At 40.4% G+C, this 25,983-nt stretch overlaps 1 protein-coding gene across 2 annotated transcripts in view; it reads left to right on the forward strand.

The window, feature by feature from the left end:
• Window positions 1–25,983, forward strand: part of WSCD2 (WSC domain containing 2) — a 465,220-nt gene that overhangs the window by 379,851 nt on the left and 59,386 nt on the right. For both annotated transcript variants that reach the window (XM_075835153.1, XM_075835162.1), the window contains 3 exons: window positions 5,163–5,284; window positions 20,679–20,853; window positions 22,406–22,570. In XM_075835153.1, the coding sequence (XP_075691268.1) occupies window positions 5,163–5,284; window positions 20,679–20,853; window positions 22,406–22,570 (462 nt within the window). The remainder of the gene's footprint in view (window positions 1–5,162; window positions 5,285–20,678; window positions 20,854–22,405; window positions 22,571–25,983) is intronic.

Consider the following 25,983-nt stretch of genomic DNA (forward strand, 5'->3'; position numbering starts at 1 on the left):
TTTTTTCTAGTGAAATCACTGTTACCTATTTCTACCTCATAGCCCATCATGCTGCTGAGCATTCAGTTTGCTTTTAAGATTTGCCTTATATTGTTTCGTTATTGTTTCATTATATCTAGTACCTATTTTTCAGTGATAGTGTGATTCAAAAAGTAGTTAGTAAAACGTCTGCATTAACAATAAATATGTCTGTAATATTTCAGGATAAAGGAACCTGTAAACTCTATGAAGTATTGTGTAACAAGGGGATTTGTGAAAAATTAATCTTAGATGTCAAAAACAACATCAGGGAACGGCACTGAAAATGTATGCATTTTTTTAGCATGTATAATTCCATTAAGTGATTTCCTTATCGATGAGGAAGAATTTTAAAACTTTAGAATATTTTGTTATTTTATATAATGCTACAAATAAATAACCAATACACAAAAAACTTCCCTCAACATCGTCTGCAGAAAATCTGAATATTGAATATTTTATATTACTTACAGTATATGCTAATTTAGTATATTCACTTATCTGAAAGCTTTGTGAACATGTCAGTTTCACGTTCTTTAACAATTTAAAGAGGACCTGTCAATTCTCCCGACATGTTTATTTTTAGTAAATACTTGTATTCCCCATGAAATAACAATTCTTGAACATATTTTTAACTCTGTGTTGTGTCATTCCTGTGTTATTCCTCCTCGGAATTTATGAATAAATAAAGGTGTGTTACATTTCCTCTTGTTAAAGGGGTGTTTTTCTACACAATCTCACTCTGTCAGCACTGATTGGTCAATGTCAGACCGTGTAGGGACACACCCCAACTGGTAACACCCAGTTGTCAATTTATTCATAAAATTCTAGGAGGAATAAGAAAGGAATGGCACAACATAGAGTACTAAGAAAAGATGCTCCAGACTTGTCATTGCATGGTGAATACAATTATTTAATAAAACAGACATGTCAGGAGATGTGACAGGTCCTTTTTAACCCCTTAACGACTGCCAATACGCCTTTTCACGGAGGCTGTTAAGGGCACTTATGCCAGACCGCCGCCTTTTCACGGCGCTCTGACTTAAGCCCGGCACGGGTGTCCTGTGCCGGCTAAAGCGGGTGTTGGGCCTTCTAAGGACAGCCGGACACCTGCACTAACGGGTGGGATAGATTACAACATCGATCTCACCCGTTTAACCCCTTAGATGGTGAGCACTGCATCCAAGTGGTTTTGGTGGAAGGTAGCTCCCTCTCTCACCCCATCGGCACCCTGCAATTGCAATCGCAGGGTGCCAATGGCTTCTATGGCAGCAGGGGGCCTAACAAAGGCCCCCAGGTCTGCCTGTAGTGGATGCCTGCTTGGCCATGCCTGAGGCATGACCTAGCAGGTGCTTGTCAGTTTTAAAAACGATCAGAAGATTGCATAGTGAAGTCCCCTAGTGGGACTAAAAATAAAGTTATCAAAAGGTTTAATAAAGTTAATAATAAATAAATAAAAATCCCAAATAAAAAATAAATTAAAAACCCACTTTTTCCCTTATAAAATGCTTTAATAGGAAAAATCAAACAAAAAATTAAAACATTACACATATTTGGTATCACCGCATTCATAACGACCCCACCTATAAAGCGATTATGTTATTTAACCTGCACGGTGAACGCCGTTACTGATGATTTTATGTTGGATAGACCTAGGAACCAGTTCATGGTGATGAGTAGGTTTTGGTGATGACATCAAAGGAGGAGGATGGTGAAGTTGAAACAGAGCATATCTGGAGCAGATCTGATTCTATGGTGATCAGTTCGGGAGTAGGTGATACAGCTGCTGTTGTTGGTGCAGGCATTGGCTCAAAATCTGTCAGACCTAGGGCAAGCTCGGGTGGCAGAAATGTGGCGAACGCTGCTAGTGGTGGCTCTGTGCAGGCATCTCCTGTGTGGAAATTTTTCTCCACATTGCCGGCCAACAAAACCATTGCAGTGTGAAAGCTCTGCAGGCAGAGAATAAGCCATGGCGTTCAGGCACAAATGTAGGGACTACGACTCTCCTTTAGCACGTGAAGGGGCGTTACCTGTTCACATGCAAAAATTGCATTGGCCAACAATTTGATCAAAACTGTCCTCTTTCTAGTAGCCATGCCACATCCCCAAGTAGTACATTATCGTTTATGTCATCATCATCATCAACATCATCATCTACTGCTTCTCTTGCTTCTCCTACTCCTCCTTTCCATCATTAGTCAATCATTACGGAATGTCTGGGCAGGACACCGCATTACGTGCCCAGTAATCCGCTTTTGTGCCAACTAAAATTCCACCTGGTCAAGTTGCTGGTGATGCAGTCGTTGCCATACCACTTAGTGAATTCCGCTGCTTTAAGGCAAATTATGACATGCCTTGATTGAGGATACTTTGCCGCCAGTATTTCTTAAAGAAAACCATCCATGCCTTGCACTCTCACTTGGCTGAAAGCGTGGGTCACTCCTTGAAATTGTCACTGTGCGGTAAAGTGCACGTCACTACCGACACATGAAGCAGCAGTTATGGCCAGGGACAGTATATGTCTTTCACGGCCCCTGGGTCAATGTTTTGTGTAGCAGTGGCAACGAGGCCAGCTGCAAGTAACACCTCCATGGTTTTGCAGGTCTGATTTCCACCACCAGATTTGTGAGTAGGGACAGCAGCTGCATTAATGATATCACCCCCTGATATTTATATTGGAGCAAACACTCACACTGATGCAGCACGGGGTGGAGGAAGAACAACTTCCACATCTTGTATGCTGCATTGTTGCTGTTGGGGACCTACATAAGTGATGTCCCATGCAGGAGGATGTGGAGGAGGATGAGTTAGTGGTTGATGGTGACATGTCCAGCTAGGGGACGAGACTGACCCTCATTATAGCAGACATGATAACTATGCTGGCCATTACCAACCATCACAGTGGGGGACAGAGAATGAAGGAACTGTGTCTTCAGACATGTTGGCGAGCATGGCAAGCTGCATGCTTGGTTAAAAGTACTTAAAAAAAAATGGAATATTTTTTGATGGCTTTTTTAAAAAGACCATTTTATCTTCACTTTCAAGGATGATTTCAAGACTAGATCTGTCATTACTGACACTGTGGCTATTTATTGCTGGCTTAATGATGCCACTGCTGCTGTCTGCCTGCTGCATCCTTCCTTGTCCACCATATTCCATACTATACTGCTTCTGCTGCTGCTACTACTACTACCACCCCTAAACAGCCTCACATCAAAAAAGAAAAAATATATACAGTATATATATATTATCCACCACTTCCATCACCACTGCAACAACTACATGTGACACCAACAGCAACAGGGTGCCTGTTAAACAGCCATTGCTTCTTCTGATATCCACCATGTGTATAAACACCAGCCCACAAACATGGATCATTTTTGGACCACTTTTTATTTTAAAAAGCATTAAAAAAACAGACATAGTGCAGTGTGTCTGTAAACTGTTTGTTACCAATGGCTACCCATACCCATATACGTCTGATGTCACTTTAACATCACTAAAGCTGGCTTGGTATTAAAGTGCTTGAAAGGGGTTGAATAAAGTCCTAGAATACCTCAGAGTATCATACACAGAAGTATATGAGCATGTTTTCAGCTAACTTTGTCTTCCCGAGAAGAGCCAAGGTGAGACAAAGTTATCCCATTAGATCCGAAGAGGCACAGCCCTCAAAAGTTCTGACATGTTATTATGGCATGTAAATTTTTTTACAAAATGACCGATAGTCTAAATCTATAGAGGTTAGCTTTATGAAGGGGTCTATTTTACATGCAGCATTTCTCAACCAATGAACTTTTTTAATGTATAGTGAGTTGTCAACACCCCTAACTTTGCTAGAGTAACTAGTGACGCCTCCCCCTAAGGCCTCATTTACATGAGCGTAATATACGCGCGTGCGACGTGCGTGCTTTTCACGCGTGTCGTACGCACCTATATTACTCTATGCGGCAGTTTAGACGATGCGTGAATTTTGCGCAGCGTGAGTGCGTTGCGTAAAACTCACGACATGTTCTATAATCGTGCATTTTTCACGCATCACGCACCCATTGAAGTCAATGGGTGCGTGAAAACCACGCATGCCGCACGGAAGCACTTCCGTGCGAACTGCGTGATTCGCGCAAGAGCTGTCAAAAGGATGAATGTAAACAGAAAAGCACCACGTGCTTTTCTGTTTACAAACATCCAAACGGAGTGTCAAATTAGAGATGAGCGCACCGAACTTCACCGGGTTCGGCCGAACTCGTTTTGACCGAACCCGGCAAAAAAATTTCGGGTACGCGACGTCAGGAGACAGTCACTGCCCACGGTGCTGAAAGACTTAAACTGTTTCAGCACCATGGACAGTGACTTTCGATCACAATATACATATACGTGTAAAAAAAAACAGAAGTTCGGACTTACCGATAAGTCCCGGCTTCTTCCTCCAGTCCGACCTCCCGGGATGACAATTAAGTCCAAGTGACAGCTGCAGCCAATCACAGGCCAAGCACAGGCTGCAGCCAATCACAGGCTGCAGCGGTCTCATGGACTGCCGCGTCATCCTGGGAGGTGGGGCCGGATGACAAGAGAGGGACGCGTCACCAAGGCAACGGCCGGGAGACCGGACTGGAGGAAGCAGGAAGTTAATGGTAAGTATGAACGTCTTTTTTTGATTCACAGGTTGGTGTATATTGTGATCGGAACTCACTGTCGAGGGTGCTGAAAGAGTTACTGCCGATCAGTTAGCTCTTTCAGCACCTTGGACAGTGACGGGCGTCGACTAGCCTCATCTCTATGATGGCGGCTGCGCGAAAATCACGCAGCCGCGCATCATACACGGATGACACACGGAGCTGTCAATTGCCTTTTGCGCACGCAAAACGCAGCATTTTTTGCGCGCGCAAAACGCACACGCTCGTGTAAATCAGGCCTAATGCTGTAGATAAAAAAATAGGAAAAAAAAAACCCTGAATTTTTATTTTCATTTGCTTGAAATTTTGCTGTGTAACAAACCGAGTGGTCAGATTCTATGACAAAGCAAATTTAATTTTGCCACTTTTTCTAACTTATTAAAGACATGTATTGCTTATGAGTCAATTCGGAAAATCATTGTATTAGCGTTAATTCTTAATTTTTGTCTATTTTGTATTACTCTTTGATTACAGATGGCAGTGCAATCTTTCGGGGATGCTTCCGACGGCCAGATAATGTATCTCTAGCTCTGCCAGTGAGCAACATTATGTCGAACATGTCTGTGGACAAATGTGTTGATTTATGCACAGAAAAGGTTAGTATAATTTTTACTTTGAATTATACATTTTATATCTGTGGTTTGGAGGTCTTTCTACGTAACAATTAGGGAGGCAATTCACTAGCATTTTGTTATTGGCCAAACTTATGAAACAAACAAAAGAGCAAGCAGTCTTTAACTTTCATCTGTGATACAGGCAATATACTGTAACTGCAGGGTATTGAGATTTTTCATGGCCCCCCACTTTAGGTTTACACCTTTCCTGCTTTAAGTTAACAACTAGAGATGCACAACCCCGACATCCCTGTGTTTTGGTTTTATTTAATCAGCCGGTTATGGTTTTGTAAGGGGGTTAAAAGCAAATTGTCCAAATTTGGTTTTGCCCATATTTTATTATTTTTTATTCAACCAGCATTTAATAAAAAATAACTAAAGGGCACATATGGTACTTTTTTTTACAATTTGGGCCAGAATGCCATGATGACTTTTCCCCACTATGACTTGTCTCCCGTATAACTTTGGCTCCTCAAGACCCCTAAATAAATTAAGACTCCGGACAGGCCCCTGCATTTACTTACCACTCCTCACTCCTGGCCAGCATCAGGACATTGTGTTTATATATTATACTATTATATTGTTACTATCATCGAAAACGTTTTTGGCCTGGAACCTATATTATTATAAAATAGACTAGAATCTTACATACCTCTATACAATTGATTGCTTTCTAAATATTAGAACAGCATGATTTATTAGTTGCAGCTATAATAACTAGGTCTTCAAAGTATTGTTCTAAACAATTCAAACTAAAATGGAAACCAGACTGTAGGAAAATCCGCTGTACGAAAATTTTCAATTGGTATATAGTTGATTTTCACAACAGTCAACGTGCATAGTTCAATTGTTTACTCTTACCTATCAAGTTTGTAATTTGTGAATTTTAAAGAGAATATTTATTTATTTACAAACTACTTGTTCCTTGATCTTGAAATAATATACATTTTTCTGTTTACTCCTGAGACACATAGAGTGGTGATCTTTATAGACAGTCATATTATAAACTCCAGCCCATTATTTTCCAGGAAAGAGCAGTTCAATTGCAGTTTATTGACTGTTGATATACTGGGTATGGATAGTAATTGTGATGCATCATTATGGATTATCCATCAGATAAACTTGATGGAACAGTGTACTCAAAGAATGCATGGAAACTCAATAAAGCTCTTCAGGAATATTCATATGTTCACTATCACCACAAGAATGACTTCAATCATGTGCAAAAAATGACCTGGAAATATCATTAGACTGGGGGGAAAAAATGAATGGTTGTATTGACAGTGAAGCAGAGTATCGAAAGTGTTTCTAAATTGAGTTATATTAATCAAGTCTCTGCTTGGTGAGAATTTGCAGTACAGAAGAAGAAGTTTACACGTGAAGTTAACAATTGCCCATTCAACATAAACTTTTGTACCATAGATCTATGGAGATATTAAGTATAACCGTTTGAAATCCATATTCAAGTTCATATTACAGTATGGATAAATATTGTCTTTAATAAATTGCTAACGTAGTTTATCTTTATACATGAAAGGTACTTATTGATGGTAATTGAAATTAAGGTCGATCTCAGACATTAGTTATGCTACTACATTTTAGCATCTGTATTACGGCAGCAACACTTTGACCCAAATCCTACGAAACCAGCCTCTATTATTAGGCATCCTTGATATTAAAATGAATAAAAATAACAGTTGAGTATTGTTGATTTTAAGTTTAAAGAATGTGTTCACCTTTATCTATTTATATACAGACTTAATCTTCATCCCTAGAAGGGACTGGTTTTATACCATACTGCTGGTGGTGAGCGGCTGTACATGCGAGGTTGTTTTACATTGAAATTATTGGGTTTGATGGAGTGAGCAAATTGCTCAAACTTCCATTCAAACTTTCTAAAATCAATTATGCTAAAGTTGTCAAGATCTTGAAGCAGATTTGGAGTCCAGTGGCTGAAACAATCTGGACGGTGGATGAAATTAGCAAGAGTAGTCAAGTAAAAGTCCAGGTTTGTTACACAGATAAGTAGCAACAGTTTGTAAGGCATTTGTAGCATTAGACAGAGACGTGCTCAGGAAATAATCCAAGTTAGGTGCACAAATAAGCAGCAATAGCTTGTAGGGTAAGGCAACATGTAACGACCAGAAGGTTGTTGACCCACTGAGTCAACCGTTGAAAGTAGCGGCTGGCAACGGATAACAGGACACAGGCAGGTAGCTGGACATTGGTGGACATCAGTTAACTGGATACAGGGTGACAGCGGATTACTGGATGCAGGCTGGTACTGGATTGCTGGATGCAGTCTGGTACCGGATTACAGGATACAGGCTGATAACAGACAACTGGATACAGGCTGACAGCTGGTAGCAATAGCAGACAGGATACAGGCTGTTAACGGACAACTGGATACTGGCTGATAACTGGTAGCAATAGCAGACAGGATAGATGCACACAGGAACCTTTGCTGGATAACTCTAGGTTGTTCCAATATTGCTCAGGCAGGATGTGTCCAGTGAAGCAGACTAATATGCCTGTTGATTGACAAGGATAGGCTGTGGATGGATTTTGGTGCGCGCACTGGCCCTATAAGATGCAGGAAGTGAGCACACGCGTGCCCTATAAGCAAACCCAGCAACACCAACAGCAGAAGGAAGTGCCTTGCTGTTTTGCTTGCTGGGAGTGATAGTACGCCAATGAGTGCAGAGCGCCGGCGTTACACTACAATGTCTAGTCTAGTCAACTAAACTAGAGGCAGGAAGCTCAATGTCTGAGAAGGAGAAGATCCATCGGCAAAGCTATATAGGAAGTCAAAATTGTGAGACTAAATAGGGAATTAAGTCTAGCAGCACTAGTAGCTCAATGAGAAAAGCTACTGCCTGGGACATAGGAGTTTATCGTTTTCAATCCTGACATTATTATTAATACTAGTGCTAAATGCACTCACTGCTGGCTCACCTATACAAGTTGATATGTATAGTAGAAACATGTACATTGCTCTGTATATAAATCGCTTTATATACAGCTAGTGCAGATGGTTGGCTGTGCGGACAAACTGCATTATAAGTCAACATTAACCCATTTCCTCCGCAGCCTTTTCTCAGATTTTCACTTCCGTTTTTTCCTCCCCACATTCCAAAAGTCATAACTTTTTATTTTTCCCTCGATAAAGCCATATGAGGGCTTTTTTTTTGCGGGACAAGTTGTAGATTTTCACTGCATCATTTATTGTACCATATAATGTACTGGGAAACTGGGAAAAAAAATATTTGTGGGGTAGAATGGGAGATAAACAGCGATTCCTCAATTGTTTGGGGGGTTTTGTTTTTACGTCGTTCACCGTTCTGTTAAAACAACATGTTAAAGGGGTTGTCCAATGACCCAAAAATACAAAGAAATTCCTTAAAATACTTTTAAAAAGCTTCCCTCATCGTAAGAATCTAAGACACCATTTTAACTCATAAATTATTATTTTAGGGTTAATCACCGAACCACGATATCACAACAGACATGGTTTTCTTCTGCCAGATAAGAGGCAGGACTTGCTCCTTCTCCTCCTGTCATCCACTGTTTTTGTCTCTGCACAGGATTCCTCGCCCACCGCATGCTTTGTAAATTTATCTCCCACCTTGTTTAGGCTGAGTGTGCAACGATGCTATCTTGCCAAGAGAGCCAGCCTCTTTCCGTCATGTGCTCGATGACGCGCCGACACAAACTTGATGGGAGGCAGCCCTCAGTCACATGGAATTGTGTCGGCACGTCATCAAATAAGAGTAAACGGCAGAGTGATTTGGTCCAGAATTCAAAATTAAAGTCCATTAGTATGTAACTTCTTGTCATATAACAAGATGAATGGGTAGCAATTTTTGGTCTTTGGACATCCCCTTTAGGTTTATTCTGTGGGTCAATACGATTATGGCGATACAAAATTTATATTGTTTTTTTCAATTAATTTTACAAGGTAAAAACTTATTGCTTACATAGAACATGTCCTATCTTTCCTCGGATCACTGACGGGACTCAGACAGGGCACACTCGGTCGTGTGCATGAGGCGTAAGTCTATTATTATAATTTATTTAACCCCCTCCAGACATCTGCCATATATATATACAGAGGATGTCCGGTGAGGGTGTATGGAGCAGGCTCACGGACTGAGCCCGCTCCATAGAATGAGCGTGTCAGCTGTATCGTACAGCCGATAATTCAGTGTAATGAGCGTGATTCTGCTCTTTTGACCCCTTAGATGCCGAGGTGAATGACATATAAGCCGTTAGGATTATGGGTCGGCCCACCTGACGATGGTCGACACGACAGACTGGTGGCCTAATTAAGGCCTTAAGTTCTGCCATTTTTGTACACCAATCTTTGTACACATATTTGTATTGCACTATGTTGTGTTGACTATCCAACAATCGCTGGTTCGAGTTCCCTAGGAGGACTAGTTAAAAACAGTTGAATAAAGTTTGTTTCATAAGTAAAAAAAATTCTACATATTAGAAAAAAAAATTTACACAACTGGTATTGCCGCATCCGTAAAAGTCCAAGCTAACACAATATTAAAAAAATTAACCTGCACGGTGAACGCTGTAAAAAAATAAAAATAAAGAAATAAAACGACAAAATTACTGTTTTTTGGTCACCTCATCTCCCATATAAAATAGAATAAAAATTGATCAAAAGGTCTCATGTACCCCAAAATGGTACCAATAGAAACTACAGATTACCTTCCAGTAACCCTTATACCTCTCAATCGACAGAAAAAATAAAATGTTATGGCTCTCAGAATGTGGCGACACTAAACAAATTACATTTTTAACAATTCATTTTTTCCTTGTAAAAGCAGTCAAATATTAAAAAAACAATAAACCAGAACAAGAAACAAGTCACGACCAGGTGTTTGAAAAAATACAAATAATCTTTATTAAAGTCAATTAGACACATGGAGACAACGTATAACACTTAGACATAATAAAATGCCATGGACCCTCGAACACAAACGGAATCCGAACGTAAAAGCAGAGTAGCCCCCCAGATGTAAAAATGGTCTGACACAACCTATATATGGCTAAAGTGCATAAGTACATATTAATGAGCAGGTACTAGGCATGGTACGCTTTGCACAGATGAACACATAAATAAGTATAGAGAATATATATAAGGTACAATCTAAGTAAAAACGACATGTAAAGTAGTATACCTACACCTGCGTATAAGAAGATAAATAGGAGATCAAGACCAGGAGGGGGACCTCTGCTTAACCCAACGCGCGTTTCGCTGGTGCTTCGTCAGGGGTTGACGAAGCACCAGCGAAACGCGCGTTGGGTTAAGCAGAGGTCCCCCTCCTGGTCTTGATCTCCTATTTATCTTCTTATACGCAGGTGTAGGTATACTACTTTACATGTCGTTTTTACTTAGATTGTACCTTATATATATTCTCTATACTTATTTATGTGTTCATCTGTGCAAAGCGTACCATGCCTAGTACCTGCTCATTAATATGTACTTATGCACTTTAGCCATATATAGGTTGTGTCAGACCATTTTTACATCTGGGGGGCTACTCTGCTTTTACGTTCGGATTCCGTTTGTGTTCGAGGGTCCATGGCATTTTATTATGTCTAAGTGTTATACGTTGTCTCCATGTGTCTAATTGACTTTAATAAAGATTATTTGTATTTTTTCAAACACCTGGTCGTGACTTGTTTCTTGTTCTGGTTTAGTTTTAATTAGTCACTAGGACCACTAGTATCATTCGGGGTATTATTCGGTTTATTAAAAAAACAATATAAATTTGGTATTACCATAATCATATTGACCAGAAGAATAAAATTAATATGTCCTTTTACCACACGGTGAATGCCGTAAAACGAAGCCACTCAAAAATCTCGGTCCTCTCAGTTTTTTTCCCTTTCCATTCCCAAAATAATTGTTGGTCCAGTTTCCTAGTACATGATATGGTACAATAAAAAGTGGTCTCATACGGCTTTATCGACTGAAAAATAAAAAAAATGATGGCTTTTTGATGTTGGGGAGAAAAAAACAAAAATCAAAATCTGAAAAATGGCTGCGTCGGGAAGGGATTAAAGATCACATATTCTTTAATGTGACACATATACAATAAAAATGGACAAAGGGAAGGAGGCAAATACTTTTTCAGACCTCTATATGTTCACTGCTTATATTAAAGCTGTTTGTGGCTTGTAAACATTAGCTACGATCCATATGACTGTTTTAAAGAAAGAATCAGAACCACAGGGCAGAAATAAAGTCATAAAAATTATGCGAACATACAGATACAGCATATATTTATTTTATTCCTTTTATTTAGATTTTAGTGTTTTATCATGATTACAGACATCTTTCTGAAATTTAGTGCAGTTTTTGAAATTAAAAAGATGAAAAGGAATATGCAGTTTTACAGCCACTGTAAAATGTGACATTTATGCGAACGCATCAAATCCTGTACTGTGTTCCGTTCATCGTCTAAGCGTTAAATATTTCAGGTCATTTAAACCTCAATGCCTAACATATTTTATCATATCTGCTGGCTATACCTTGCAGATATTACATTAAAATGTTATTACTTTTATTAAATGTGTTAATTGTACAGGAAATGGTTATACATATCTTGATAAAAAAAATACTTAACTTAATTGCTGTGCTATTTATTATAGCATCAGTTTTTGCAGTATTGGATGGGATCATAAGTTAAACCAAGGGCAACATGTGAATAAAGTTTGTATATTTCCTAATGCTCATGTAAATTTTAAATGGAATATCATCCTAAGGCCTAGTGCAGGTTGGATAGTTCTGTACACAGAGTCTGTAAGGAGGCACATGGAGTCCATATTGCTCCATACTATGAAAATGTAGGCACTATGTGTACTAATGTTTAGTACTTCTGTAACACACTATATTATGGAAATGTTAACCCCTATTAGCAATGCTTTTAATGAAAAACACCTCTAATACAGCATCTGATGCATACCTCTCAACTTTCAAGTATTGTAAAGAGGGACAACTGATGCGGCAAATATTTTCCCTGTTAAGCCACGCGTCTAACCCCGCCGAATCCCCACCCATACACACCCAGTTCAGCCTACAGAGTATCATGCTGCCATAGTGCCTTCTCACAGTATAATGCCCCCATAGAGCCCCCCTTCACACAGTATAATGCCCCATGTATTCCCCCATACAGTAAAAGGCCCCAAAGCTGCCACCATACAATATAATGCCCCCATAGCTGCCCCCACACAGTAAAATGCCATCATATCTGCCCCCCATATCCAGTATAATGCCCCCATATAGTATAATGCCCACATGGATGCCCCCATACAGTATAATGCCCCCTGAGCTGCCCTCACACAGTATAATGTTCCCAGAGCTGCTCCTCATACTGAGTATAATGCCCCCATAGTGCCTAATAAAAAAAAAAAAAATACTCAACTAACCCCGTTCCCGCGATGAGTGGAGAAGATCCCTCTGCTCCTCCGGTCAGTGCTTTGAGTGGCTCAGCGCAGACAGGTGCGAAGATGTCACTGCACCGTGCCTGTCTGTGCCGAGCTGCTCACGGCTGGTGTTACATTGTGAATGGTGAATCAGGGTACTGACGGCTCCATGCTTCACCATTGGATTCAACTGTATCTGCGGCCTTTGGACGCAGATACAGTTAAAACCAGGACATACCACCGGTTGCCTGGGACAGCGTGACACCGCCAGGAATCCGGGACTGTCCCGCTGGATCCGGGACGGTTGGGAGGTATGTCTGATGGATCAATCCCCTGAATCAACTCTGCATTCCCCCATATGAAATTGGAGGCATATAAAGGTAAGGTGAGGCCCGCTATAGTGTCATATTAACTTAACTCAAAGTTTGTACAGAGCCGTATTATATTTGTGTGCATGAATCCTAATCCTGTATACTAAATGGCATGCTATTAAAATCTCCTAAGTGTGTTATTGTCTGAGATAAATTATATGCTCCTCTTGGGGAAGGAATTAAAGAGAATGAATTCATTTCTTGCATAATATGTCCGTAATATATAAAGAACAAATCTGTATTCATATACACAGTCGAGTCACATTATTATGACCAAGAGCTAATATCCAAAGTAACTGGCGTGTGAAGCTAGAACGGCTGGGAGTGACTGAATAAGGTGCTGGTAGGTTGTCTCAGGTACCTGGAGCCATGCTGACTGCAGTGCATCCCATATTTGCTGGAGGTGTGCGTGGGGGAGGATCCATAGAGCGAACAAGACGATCGAGGTGGTCCCACAGATGCTCAAATGGGTTCAAGTCTTGCGAATTAGGGGGCCAGGAAAGCACATGGAAGTCTTGGTTGTGCTCTTCCAAACACTGTCGGACATTTCTAGCCGTGTGACATGTCACATTGTCTTGCCGGAAGATTCCATCTGCCCCAGGGAAGACAAACAGCATATATGGGTGGACGTGATCTGCAATGATGGATTCATACACAAATCTATTCAGAGTGCCTTTCACATGGATGAGGGGGCCCAGAGAATTCCAAGAAAAAATTCCCCAGACCATAACGCTGCTGCCACCAGCTTGTGTTCTTCCAGCAATGGTTGCATGTTTGCATGTTTGTTCTCTGATGTTACTCATCTGACACGCCAACGTCCATCCGTTTGATAAAGCAGAAAACGTGATTTTACGGAGAAGGCACCCTTTGCCAATCATCGGAGGTCCAATTCCGATACTGCCATGCAAATTGAAGCCTTTTTTTCTATGCACCTTTGTTAGCATAGGAGCAGTGACCATCCGTCAGCTTTGGGGCCCCATACGCAGTAGGGTTCGCTGAGCTGTTGTTTTAGACACACGTCTGGGAGCCCCCTGGTTGATTTTCACGGTGAGCTGCTCCACTGTAGCATGACGTTCAGCCCTCACGCTTAAAATATAAAATAATATTGTGCAATATTTTTTTATAGGTTCTTTCAGACATATTGGGCATATCTACAAATTCTCTAGAGAAGGCAGCTTGTACATAAAATCTGTGATCTTAGTTCCTTTGATTAGCTCTGCTCTGTCTCAGCTCATGGTGTTAAACTGTCTGTCAGCTTTAGAAATTCTTCCTCATAATTCTGCACTTTCACATCGATATAAGGCTGTGGAATGTTCTGTCTAGTAATCACTCTATAGGTTAAAGAAGTTAAAAGTTCAGCATCAAAAGGGTTGATTTTATTGAAGTCTATTTGCTTTTTTAAGTAGTTAATGTGCAAAAATAGTCTTATAATGAGCCACCTTTCTATTAATACGAACAATTGCATTTAGATAACTCTTTGATCCAGCTCATGACCTAGTGGGCACTAAAAACTTGTATGAAATATTTTGCAAGTTTTCCCAAAAAATAAAACCACAGTATTTGTAAATTATTTTTCCTCTTCAAAATGAGATGTATAATTAAAGAGGCTCTGTCACCAGATTATAAGTGCTCTATCTTCTACATAATCTGCTCGGCGCTGTAATGTAGATAACAACAGTGGTTTTTATTTTGAAAAACGATCATTTTTGAGCAAGTTATGAGCAATTTTAGATTTATGCTAATTCGTTTCTTAATTTCCAACTGGGCGTTTCTTAACTTTTGACCAAGTGGGCGTTGTAAAGAGAAGTGTATGATGCTGACCAATCAGCATCATACACTTCTCTTCATTCCAGCCCAGCTTGTTTCACTGCACAGTGTGATCTCGCGAGATCACGCTGTGACGAGACTTCTTCCCACAGGTTCTACATCGGAGCCATGAAAGACTGAACAGACATCGCCTCCAGCCACTGTAGATTCGGATAAACGTCCTGGAGGTGATGTCTGTTGACTCTTCCGTCACTTCGGTGAAGGACCTGTGGGAGGAAGTCCCGTCACAGCGTGATCTCATGAGTATATATGGATATATGGACAGTGATGTCGAACTTTTAACTATGGAGTTGCCTGCCAGAGCAATGCAAGCTCTTTGGCCAGGGACTCCTGTTTTGGGAAAGCCATTGACATCACTGTCCATATATGGACAGTGATGTCAGTGGCTCCTCAAGGAGTGGAATCCCTGGCCAGAGTGTTGCCGATACTCCTCTGCTCCTGTTGGAGCCTCTTATGTCACTGTCCATTTAAGGACAGTGACGTCAGGCGCTTCTTCAGGAGCGCAATCCCTGGCCAGAGCATTTCCGACACTCCGGCTGGGGATTCCACTCCTAGGGGGAGCCCTAGATATCGTCAAGAGCTCCCTCCAGGACCAGAATCTCCGGCCAGAGCATTGCCAATGCTCTGGCTGGGAATTCCGCTTAAGCCCCTGGAGTCACTATCCATATATGGACAGTGATGTCAAGGGCTATTCCTGGAGCGGAATACCTGGCTAGAGCGTCGGCAATGCTCTGGCCGGGCATTCCACTCCTAAAGGGAGCCCCTGACATCACTGTCCATGTATGGACAGGGACGTCAGGGGCTCCTCTTGGATCAGAATCCCCAGCCACAGCATGGTGGATGCTCTAGCTGGGGATTCCACTCCTAGAGGAAGCCCCAATGGCGCTCTCTTCAGGGGGCAGTGCTATCTACAAGGGGTAGAGCTATATTCAAGGGGGTGTAGCACTATCTACAAGGACACGGTGGCACTATATGGGCACTATCTACAGGGGACACTGTGACGCTGTCTACATGGGCACCATGTATGGCACTATCTGCATGGACACTGTGGCACTATCTATGTGGGCACTGGCATTAGGGGCTAAGGGGACATTATACTGTATGGTGGCAGCTATGGTGGCATTACACTGTATGCGGCAGCTGTGGGAGCATTATACTGTATGGGGGTAACTATGGGGCATTATACTGTATGGGGCAGCTATGCGGGCATTAAACTGCATGGGGCATCTATGGGGCATTATACTGTATGGGGGCATCTGTGTGGGCATTATACTGTATTGGGGCTTGTGTATGGGCATTATACAGTTTCTGGGCTGCTATGGGGGAATTATACTGTTTGGGGGCAGTTATGGGGGAATTATACTATTTTGTGGCCGCTGTGTAGGCTTTATACTGTATGGGGCATGTATGGGGGAAATATACTGTATGGGGCAGCTATGGGGGCATTATATTGTGTGGGTGCAGCTATTTGGCATTATACTGTGTGGGAGGCACTATAGGGTATTATACTGCGTGGGGGCAGATATAGGGTCATTATACTGTGTGGGGGGTTCTATTAGGGAATTATACTGTGGGGAGGCACTATAGGAGCCTGATACTTTGTGGGCTGAACAGGGTGTTTATGGGTGGGGATTAGGTGGGGTTAGAGGCATGGCTTAAAAGAAAAAAAATTGCCACATTATGCGCGCCGCATCGGTTGTCCCACTTTGCGATACTTGAAAGTTGGGAGGTATGTCATAGGCTTCCATAGACATGTGTAATCTGATACATGTGTGCTGCAGTCCGTCTCGAGATGGAGATAGCCGAATTTTCAGAGTGCAAGTCAGTTTAGCAGAGGAAGAGGCAGCAGGGTAACAGCCAGATAAGTGCAGAAAGAGTCCTGTTACTCTAATAAGATATATTACAAAGTTTCTTATAATTGCCTGTACTATTAATTTATGCAAAGTTTGTCGAAATGACAGTGCCCATTTAAAGGCTCCTTATCATCCTGATTATTTGATACAATATTACAATTTCGTATACACGTATTTCCAATATATGCAATAATAATCCTTTTAATTTGAATATAATATTATAACTTATTACACTACTGAGAGAATTGTATGTGCCTGATGATCTAGTGGTATAAAATATCCCTAGTGGTCTAGTGGAATAATAGATGATATTGCGGTGATCTAGTGTGTTAGTAAATAAACTGTTTGGTGACCTAGTAGTTCACTAACAATAATAACAATGATAATATTTCTAGTATTAATAATAGCACTCTAATGAAGTATTGGTGTCTATTGATATAATAGTAATATCCCTGCTGGTCTAGGGTTCACTTATCTGTCCAGGTTGCAGTTCTCACAGAACTGCTGGCTTTGATATGAAGCTAAATGCAACAAGCCAGTCACAGCCATAGCCTGTTCAACATCTTTTTTTCACCAAGATCTGCTGTGAGAGGGAAAGCAATGAAAAGGGAGTTGTCGCTCTTTGTTGCACATGCATATGCTTTTATAATGTGAACTCCAATACACATATATTGAAATTTAGATCATGAGCAAAAAAATGTCTCATCTGTCTAATCAAGTCTTAGGCAGTTGTGGAAAAATGCTGCAAAGTAAGAATGCTTTCAAAAATAGAAGTGTTAATAGTTTCTTTTATCAATAAAGAAAATGTAAAGTGAGTGAACAGAAGAGAAATCTAAATCAAATGAATATTTCGCATGACCACCTTTTGCCTTCAAAACAGCATACATTTTTCTAGGGAAACTTGCACACAGTTTTAGAAGGAACTCGACAGGGAGGTTGTTCTAAACATCTTGGATAACTAACCTCGGATCTTCTGTGGATTTAGGCTTCTTTAAATCCTTCTGTCTCTTCATGTAATCACAGACGGACTTGATGATGTTGAGATCAAGGCTCTGTGGGGGCCATATCATAACTTCCATGGATCCTTTGCTATTCTTTATGCTGAAGATAATTCTTAATGACATTGGCTGTATGTTTTGGATCATTGTCCTGCTGCAGAATAAATTGGGGCCAATCAGACGCCTCCCTGATGATATTGCATGCCTGTATTTCTCCGCATTAAGGACACTATTAATCCTGACCGAATCGCCAACTCTATTTGCTGAAATGCAGTACCAAACTTGCAAGGAACCTCCACCATGCTTCACTGTTGCCTGCAGACATTCATTATTGTACCGCTCTCCAGCCCTTCGGCGAACAAACTGCCTTCTGTTACAGCTACAATTTTGACTCATCAGTCAAGAGCATCCGCTGCCATCTTTCTACACCCCAGTTCTTATGTTTTCATGCATAGTTGAGTCACTTGGCCTTGTTTCCACGTTGAAGGCATGGCTTTTTGGTCACAAGTCTACCAGGAAGACCACTTCTGGCCAGACTTCTCTGAACAGTAGATGGGTGTACCTGGGTCCCAATGGTTTCAGCCAGTTCTGAGCTGATGGCACTGCTGGACATCTTACAATTTCGAAGGGAAGCAACCATGATGTGTCTTTAATCTGCTGCATGGTTTCCTTGGCCGACCCTTGTGTCTACAGTCCTTAACGTTGCCCATTTCTTTGTGCTTCTTCAAAAGATTTGAACAGCACATCTTGAAACCTGCTTTGAAATCTTTGCCTTGGAGAGATCTTGCTAATGCAGTATAACTACCTTGTGTTTCGTAGCTGTGCACATGTCTTGCCATGGTGGACCTGTGGCATGAAACCTCACCTTTGTAGCGGAGTTTGGGTGTTCCTTATCCAGTTTTAAGCCTCCTACACAGCTGTTTATGTTACAGTTGATGACTGTGTAACAAACCTACATATGAAAATGATGATCATTATCACCTGTTTGTTATAATTGGTTAATCATACACCTGACTATAAGCCTACAAAATTTTGAAGGCAAAGTGTGGTTAAACCAAATTTGGATTTGATTTAGATTTCTCTTCTGTTCATTCACTTTGTATTTTTTAATTGATAAAAAAAACTATTAACACTTCTATTTTTGAAAGCATTCTTATTTTGAATCATTTTTCCACAACTGCCTAAAACTTAAGCACAGTACTGTACATAATAGGTGCACTTTCAAATTGTAGAAAGTGTAAATGGGAGGTTTCATATATACCACTATTTATTTCACTTTAGTAATAAAAAGAAAAGACCGAGACCGGTGCACTCTAAGTTAGCAATATTGGTGGAAAGAAGTGTGAAAATATACTTGAAATAGTGTGTCAACTCGCTTATTTCAGTTATGCATGGATCGTTTGTGCTTAGATGGTCTTCAGCACCAAACATAGGTTTCCAAAACTCTGCAAGCCCTACACAGCAGACACCCAGATCCTACAGCGTGACTCCTATGATGTCCAAATATGTATATAAACAAGGCAAAAAATAGGCTGTATGGGGAGCATTGGTGTGGATATCCAAGAAGAAATGAGTTCCAGCATAATCGATTGAAGCTATGCAGTGAGTGTACACCCTGCACAGAGCTTAAAGAGGCTCTGTCACCAGATTTTGCAGCCCCTATCTGCTATTGCAGCAGATAGGCGCTGCAATGTAGATTACAGTAACGTTTTTATTTTTAAAAAACGAGCATTTTTGGCCAAGTTATGACCATTTTCGTATTTATGCAAATGAGGCTTGCAAAAGTACAACTGGGCGTGTTGAAAAGTAAAAGTACAACTGGGCGTGTATTATGTGTGTACATCGGGGCGTGTTTACTACTTTTACTAGCTGGGCTTTCTGATGAGAAGTATCATCCACTTCTCTTCAGAACGCCCAGCTTCTGGCAGTGCAGATCTGTGACGTCACTCACAGGTCCTGCATCGTGTCGGCACCAGAGGCTACAGATGATTCTGCAGCAGCATCGGCGTTTGCAGGTAAGTCCATGTAGCTACTTACCTGCAAATGCTGATGCTGCTGCAGAATCAACTGTAGCCTCTGGTGCCGACACGATGCAGGACCTGTGAGTGACGTCACAGATCTGCACTGCCAGAAGCTGGGCGTTCTGAAGAGAAGTGGATGATACTTCTCATCAGAAAGCCCAGCTAGTAAAAGTAGTAAACACGCCCCGATGTACGCACATAATACACGCCCAGTTGTACTATTACTTTTCAACACGCCCAGTTGTACTTTTGCAAGCCTCATTTGCATAAATACGAAAATGGTCATAACTTGGCCAAAAATGCTCGTTTTTTAAAAATAAAAACGTTACTGTAATCTACATTGCAGCGCCTATCTGCTGCAATAGCAGATAGGGGTTGCAAAATCTGGTGACAGAGCCTCTTTAAAATGCATTGCATGGCTGTAATAAATATTGATGACACATCTCCCACACTGCTGGAATGTATTTCTGCTTGGGTATCCACTTCTGTGCCTCCTAAAAAAAGCCTATTTTTTGCCTCATTTATATAACTAAATTGAAAACTCTTTGAGACAACCACCCAAAATTACATTGAAAGTGGTCTTCTAGAGGGTGGTCTTTTTAAAGAAGATGGGCGGTATGCATAGTATATCAACTTTCCACTATGTACAGTGACAAAACTACCCTGTTAAGCTAAAAATCTGTATATCTAATATACAGTATAGAGAAAAAAAATAATAATTTATACAGAATAAGTATATTTCCATGTAATTAAATGTTTCCGTTTGAGCAGGAAATGTAAAAGAGTGAGTCACATTAGTGGAAATATATGACATTCTTCTTCCATTACATTAAGCTACTGTTCTCATTGACTTCCCACAGGAATATCCATTGGCAGTACTTGCAGGAACAGTCTGTCACTGTGCTTTTCCCACAACTTATTTCACACTTCACGAGCGGGAAGATGAGCAGCTGTGTGCTCAGAAATGTACTGGAGAGGAATTTGAGAGCTGTGGCACACCAGAATATTTCATAGTGTATCAAACACAAGTACAAGGTAGGACTGCAGACGCATCCCAGTAAATCTTTCTTAATATAATGGGTCATTATGGTGCCTGGAGAGCTTATGTCCTGTACTTCATATCCACATTAGATGTGTCATATGTTCCTAACACTAGCCAAAATATTTTGTACTGCCTGTACTAATTTTATGGTTATAAAAGTAGAAGCTTTTTTGTATTGATTTTAATTTTACATGAAAAGCAACATGAATTCTGTATGCAGGGCCATATTTGAAGCTCATGCTGTTGTAGGCACTAAGATTAAATGCACACCAATTTAGTCAATGGTAGCCGTGTATTAATGTAGTTACACCTGTTTTCTGAAATAATCGCACTGAAAAAATAATATTCAGGATAAAATATGTGTGAAGATCTTGCCCCACTTTTGCTGACAAAAAAAAGGAGTCATCTTTTTCCAGTCACAGGTTTATCAAAAAGTTACCTCCACTTAGAAGAGTGGCAGTGAACAATACTAGGTGAAAGTGTAAGTGGTATTGGCAAATACAGTGCATACTATGCTGTGTCAGAATATGGAGTCTGTATACATCGTTAATGACAGGCCATAGTAGACACAAAAATAGCATTATACAAGGGCCGTATAATACCTCAATACCATGAACAAATATTTCAGCCACATACTGCTTGAATACCACCACATCATGGGTAAACCTAGGCACTGGACCTCAGGCCTGTCTGTACCTTAAAACATCTGATATCAAACTTAAGTCCCAAGAATGAAAAGTTTCTGGATAATCATTTAAGCAATGAATCATATCGGATCACAGTCTACACCTTACATACTTGCTAGGCAAAAATAGATACGTATTTCGATCAAACTCAGCCTTCCAGCTTGAAAGTCAAACAGCTTCATGAATATTAATTTCAGTTTTAAGATAAATATTCCTGCCTTACCCCACAATGGGATTGTGACAAATCAGTGGGTTAGATGTGCACTTCAGGCAAACATTTACTTTATTTTGCCAGTTGCTAGGCCGGAGGAGGTGATGCTTGCCACAAGATTTCTCTCTTTGGTGTTCTTTGTATCCCCGTGTTGTCCTTTCACAGTTCACATTTCACAGTGTAGAAGGAAATCTTATTAGACAGATATAACCATCTAAACACTCCTTGCAGGTCAAGATGAGCACTATTGCTGATGGCCATAAATAACTAATATTAACAATAATAATAATAATATGAATAGTATATAAATGGTATTTTAACGACAGGGGTAGACAGTTCCCGTCATTTTGGAAATGTCATGCAGGGACTTGAAGATCAAGAACAGCTAGAGGTATATAGCTGTCTACTTTAGTTGGCACTTACCACAATATGGATTTAATATTAAATATTACTTGACGTACTCCTCTGGTAATCATAGCCACTTGTATGTAACAGACCATAGATGTAACTTTACATATCTTATCTGCAAAGGGAAGCTTATCTTATGTGGAAATTGATAATTGAACTGGTGATTTTACTCCTAAAACAATAACTGTTAAAAAAAAAAAGATCTAATCATCTGGAATGTCTTTAATCATGTTTTTTTAGATAACCGTTGTATGGACAGGAGATTTTTACCAAATCGTGCTAAACAACTTATTGCCTTGGCAAGCTTTCCCGGTGCTGGAAATACATGGGCCCGACATCTCATAGAACTGGCTACTGGCTTCTATACTGGAAGCTATTACTTTGATGGATCATTGTATAATAAAGGTGGGTTGAAGCATAAAGTGTAAGTACCTAAACAGATAGTAAGATTCTGATGGGAACGTCCCGCCTTTCCAGCTGTGTGTTAAGTGCAAGTGCTCCGAAAAGGTCAGCATCTGTGCACTGTAAAGCTATCCAGACAATAAATAAAGCATCAGTAGACTGTACACAGACTTTATTTGTAAAATTTCCAGAGCAGAGAAAATAATCAACTGCTAAAATGTACATTTGCTGCTTGTGCATTCTAAAAAAACAACTTTATTTGAAACAAACTAAGGATGTAATTATATTTTACTTGGTGCAATACAGTAATATTAATATCAAATATTGAAATTTAATTTATTGTAGTCAAATATGGACTTTTACTTTTATACATGCAAAGTAATATACCTAGTCTATACAGGCCACTATTGTTCTGTTTATAATATTTCTATTAAAAGGTGGGTGAGATGCTTCTTGAGTACTTGCCAGGTCTGGACCATTACAAAGGGGAGTTAAATTTTGATCTGACCAACTCATTTTACTAAGAAATTAGGACAGCAGCGTCAAGACGATTTATGCGACGCCGCACACAACGTCCTAATGCTGACATTGCATACTGCATTCCAGACAACGTCCTGATGCTACCTGCCATTAGGACCTTGCATGCGCCGTGGCACAGACCTTGTGTGCTGGGGCCTGATGTGGCAGCCTGTGGAGATTCTGGCGGGACCCTGAAGAGAAGACAGGGGCGGACCTTAAAGAGAAGCCAGTGGCGGTAAAGAAAATCCCCTTCTTTATGTTTTATCGGAGGCCTGAATTAGAGGTTTGGGCGGTCCATGGTAGGAGGGTTCATCCTGGGGGGGTCATTCAAAAGTGTGGCATGGGGCCCAGCACTCTCTAGTTACACCCCTGGGCCAGAAGCTTATGTTGACAAGAGGGATATAATCAAAGCTGTATTAACCAATGACCCAGCCTGTATCTGGTAGATAATCCACCCAAAACAATAAATAATAATATTTATTCTAATGATCCATGGATCTACTATATGAAAGTAAGATGACCAATGGCATGGAAATCTGATGCATCAATGGAACAAGTTATATGGAAGATTGTATGTGTCATTGCTCTTTGGTGCACGGGCAATGCAAGTTTTTGTTTTATAGCAGTTGTAGAATGGGACATTATTCAGATTGTACCTAAACATGTTAAAGAAGAATAATCTTGCCAATGAAAATAATCTTTGTAGCATTGTCTATTTTAGGGCTGGTTCACATATAAGGGTATGTGCACATGATAGCTGCCTTTTACGTCTGAAATTACAGACTGTTTTCAGGAGAAAACAGCTCCGTCGTTTCAGACGTAATTGCTCCTCCTCGCATTATGCGAGGCGTCTTCGACGGCCGTAAATTTGAGCTGTTCTTCATTGAATTCAATGAAAAGCGGCTCAAATTACGTCCAAAGAAGTGTCCTGCACTTCTTTGACGAGGTAGTCATTTTACGCGTCGTCGTTTGACAGCTGTCAAAAGATGATGCGTAAATTACAGGTCGTTAGCACAGTATGTCGGCAAACCCATTCAAATGAATGGGCAGATGTTTGCCGACGTATTGGAGCCGTATTTTCAGGCGTAATTCGAGGCATAATACGCCTCGTTTACGCCTGAAAATAGGTCGTGTGAACCCAGCCTAACAGTTGTAAACGGCCATTTGATGTTTTACCTGGACCGGAAACTACTGATTAAAAAGTTGTGCACTTTGTGCACCTTTCTATAGCCGGACAATGCAATGTTTCTCTGTCCAGCTCAGGGAGATGTCTGGCGGCAAAATTGACCTCTGGAAACTATAAGATCAGTTTTGTTATGCATTTTCCTCTGGCATTTTTGTACTACGCCAGAAAAGAATATACTAGAGGGATAGACCTTTTAAAACCCTTCTCAAAGACTTGTATAATCTTTTTAAAGTTACTCAAATCTTCATTTAAATTTATGCTATATGCGAACTTTAAAATGTTATTTAATGCTGACACTTTAACCAAAAAGTTGTAGTTCAAAGAATGAATTTATGTATGTTTGTACTGTATGCACAGATGAATTATCAGTTGTTGCTTACTCTGTAAGATCACTGCTATCACAGGCTAACTTTTGATAAAAATTTATCTGATTTAAAATTAACGGTCAGAGAAAAACAGACTTAGTGGCTCTAAGAAACACTGATCTAAGAACAACGGCTTTAGCACTTGTGTAGTTTTTGGAGAAGGGCAGGCTGGGTCAGGCAGTACTGAACTTTATATAATCCCCATTGCAATCAGAAGAATTTGTAGAACTTGTTCTACTCAAAGACGGTTACCTGCAATCTTCCAAGGAAACTTCAGCCTTGATTAGATCTATTCATTTAAAGTCCTTTCCTCCTTCTCCCTATTTCAAAATGAGATTATGATTGGAAATATTTCCTAGTACTTTACAAATGTCAAGCAGCATTCAATGTATATTCTGGGCTTTATTTTTTTCCTCCTCATTTGACAAAGCAACAATGTATCTAGGCAACTATTAGATTAGCCACCATGCTACTGCCTGGCATAACTCAGAAAAACAAATTACATATCCATAATTGATGTAATACAGCTACTTACATCTTATGTTTCCCCTGGCTAGAATCATTTGCTTAAAGATTGTTTGTTTATTTGCTCATAGTTCTCCTCTCTCTGTCTCAGTAAGAACTTTGGGTCATTGAAATAGAATTGGAATCTGTCAGCACAGACAATTTCATTTCTAGCTTAAATGGATATGTAGAAAATGAGCTTGAAAAACAAATACAATAAATGCAATTGCCTTCTCCCCTTGGTAAGAACAATAGAAGAAACATCAAACAAAAACAAAGTCAAGAAATGTCTGGACACAGAAGAGCTTTTTCTACGTATACAGATTAGCTTAACTATAACAAAGGTAGAAAGACAATTAAATTATAAGAGAATGTACAAAGCACCTCCAAAATACAATGCAACTCCACTGATGATGACCTGACTAAAATTCAGCTAGACATGTCCATGGTCCTGAAGAATTTTTTTCTTAGATTATTTTCATTACCTAACTATATGTTAAAGATGTATTCTCCGGGATGTGGAGCATGTAGCAGCGTGATGTACAGGTGTAGCCATCTTTATCTTGACTTTTAATGCATTAAATACACAGTGTCAAGCAACATTAAAGGGGTTGTCAACTACCGGACAATTAATGGTTTATCCACCAGATAGGTCATCGGTATATGATCTATGGGGGTCCGACACCCAGACCCCGCACCGATCAGCTTCTCCGGTAGCTTCTCTGGCTGCATCCCTGCAACAGACGTCCATGACAGAAGCAAATGGCTCCGGCCACGGAATAGCGTCCGCGCTGCCGTACTGCATCTCTGCTCCTAGTCAACTGCTTCCGGCTCTGGACATT

Source organism: Rhinoderma darwinii, chromosome 1 (genome assembly GCF_050947455.1).
Source record: "Rhinoderma darwinii isolate aRhiDar2 chromosome 1, aRhiDar2.hap1, whole genome shotgun sequence".
In the NCBI taxonomy this organism is placed as follows: Eukaryota; Metazoa; Chordata; class Amphibia; order Anura; family Rhinodermatidae; genus Rhinoderma; species Rhinoderma darwinii.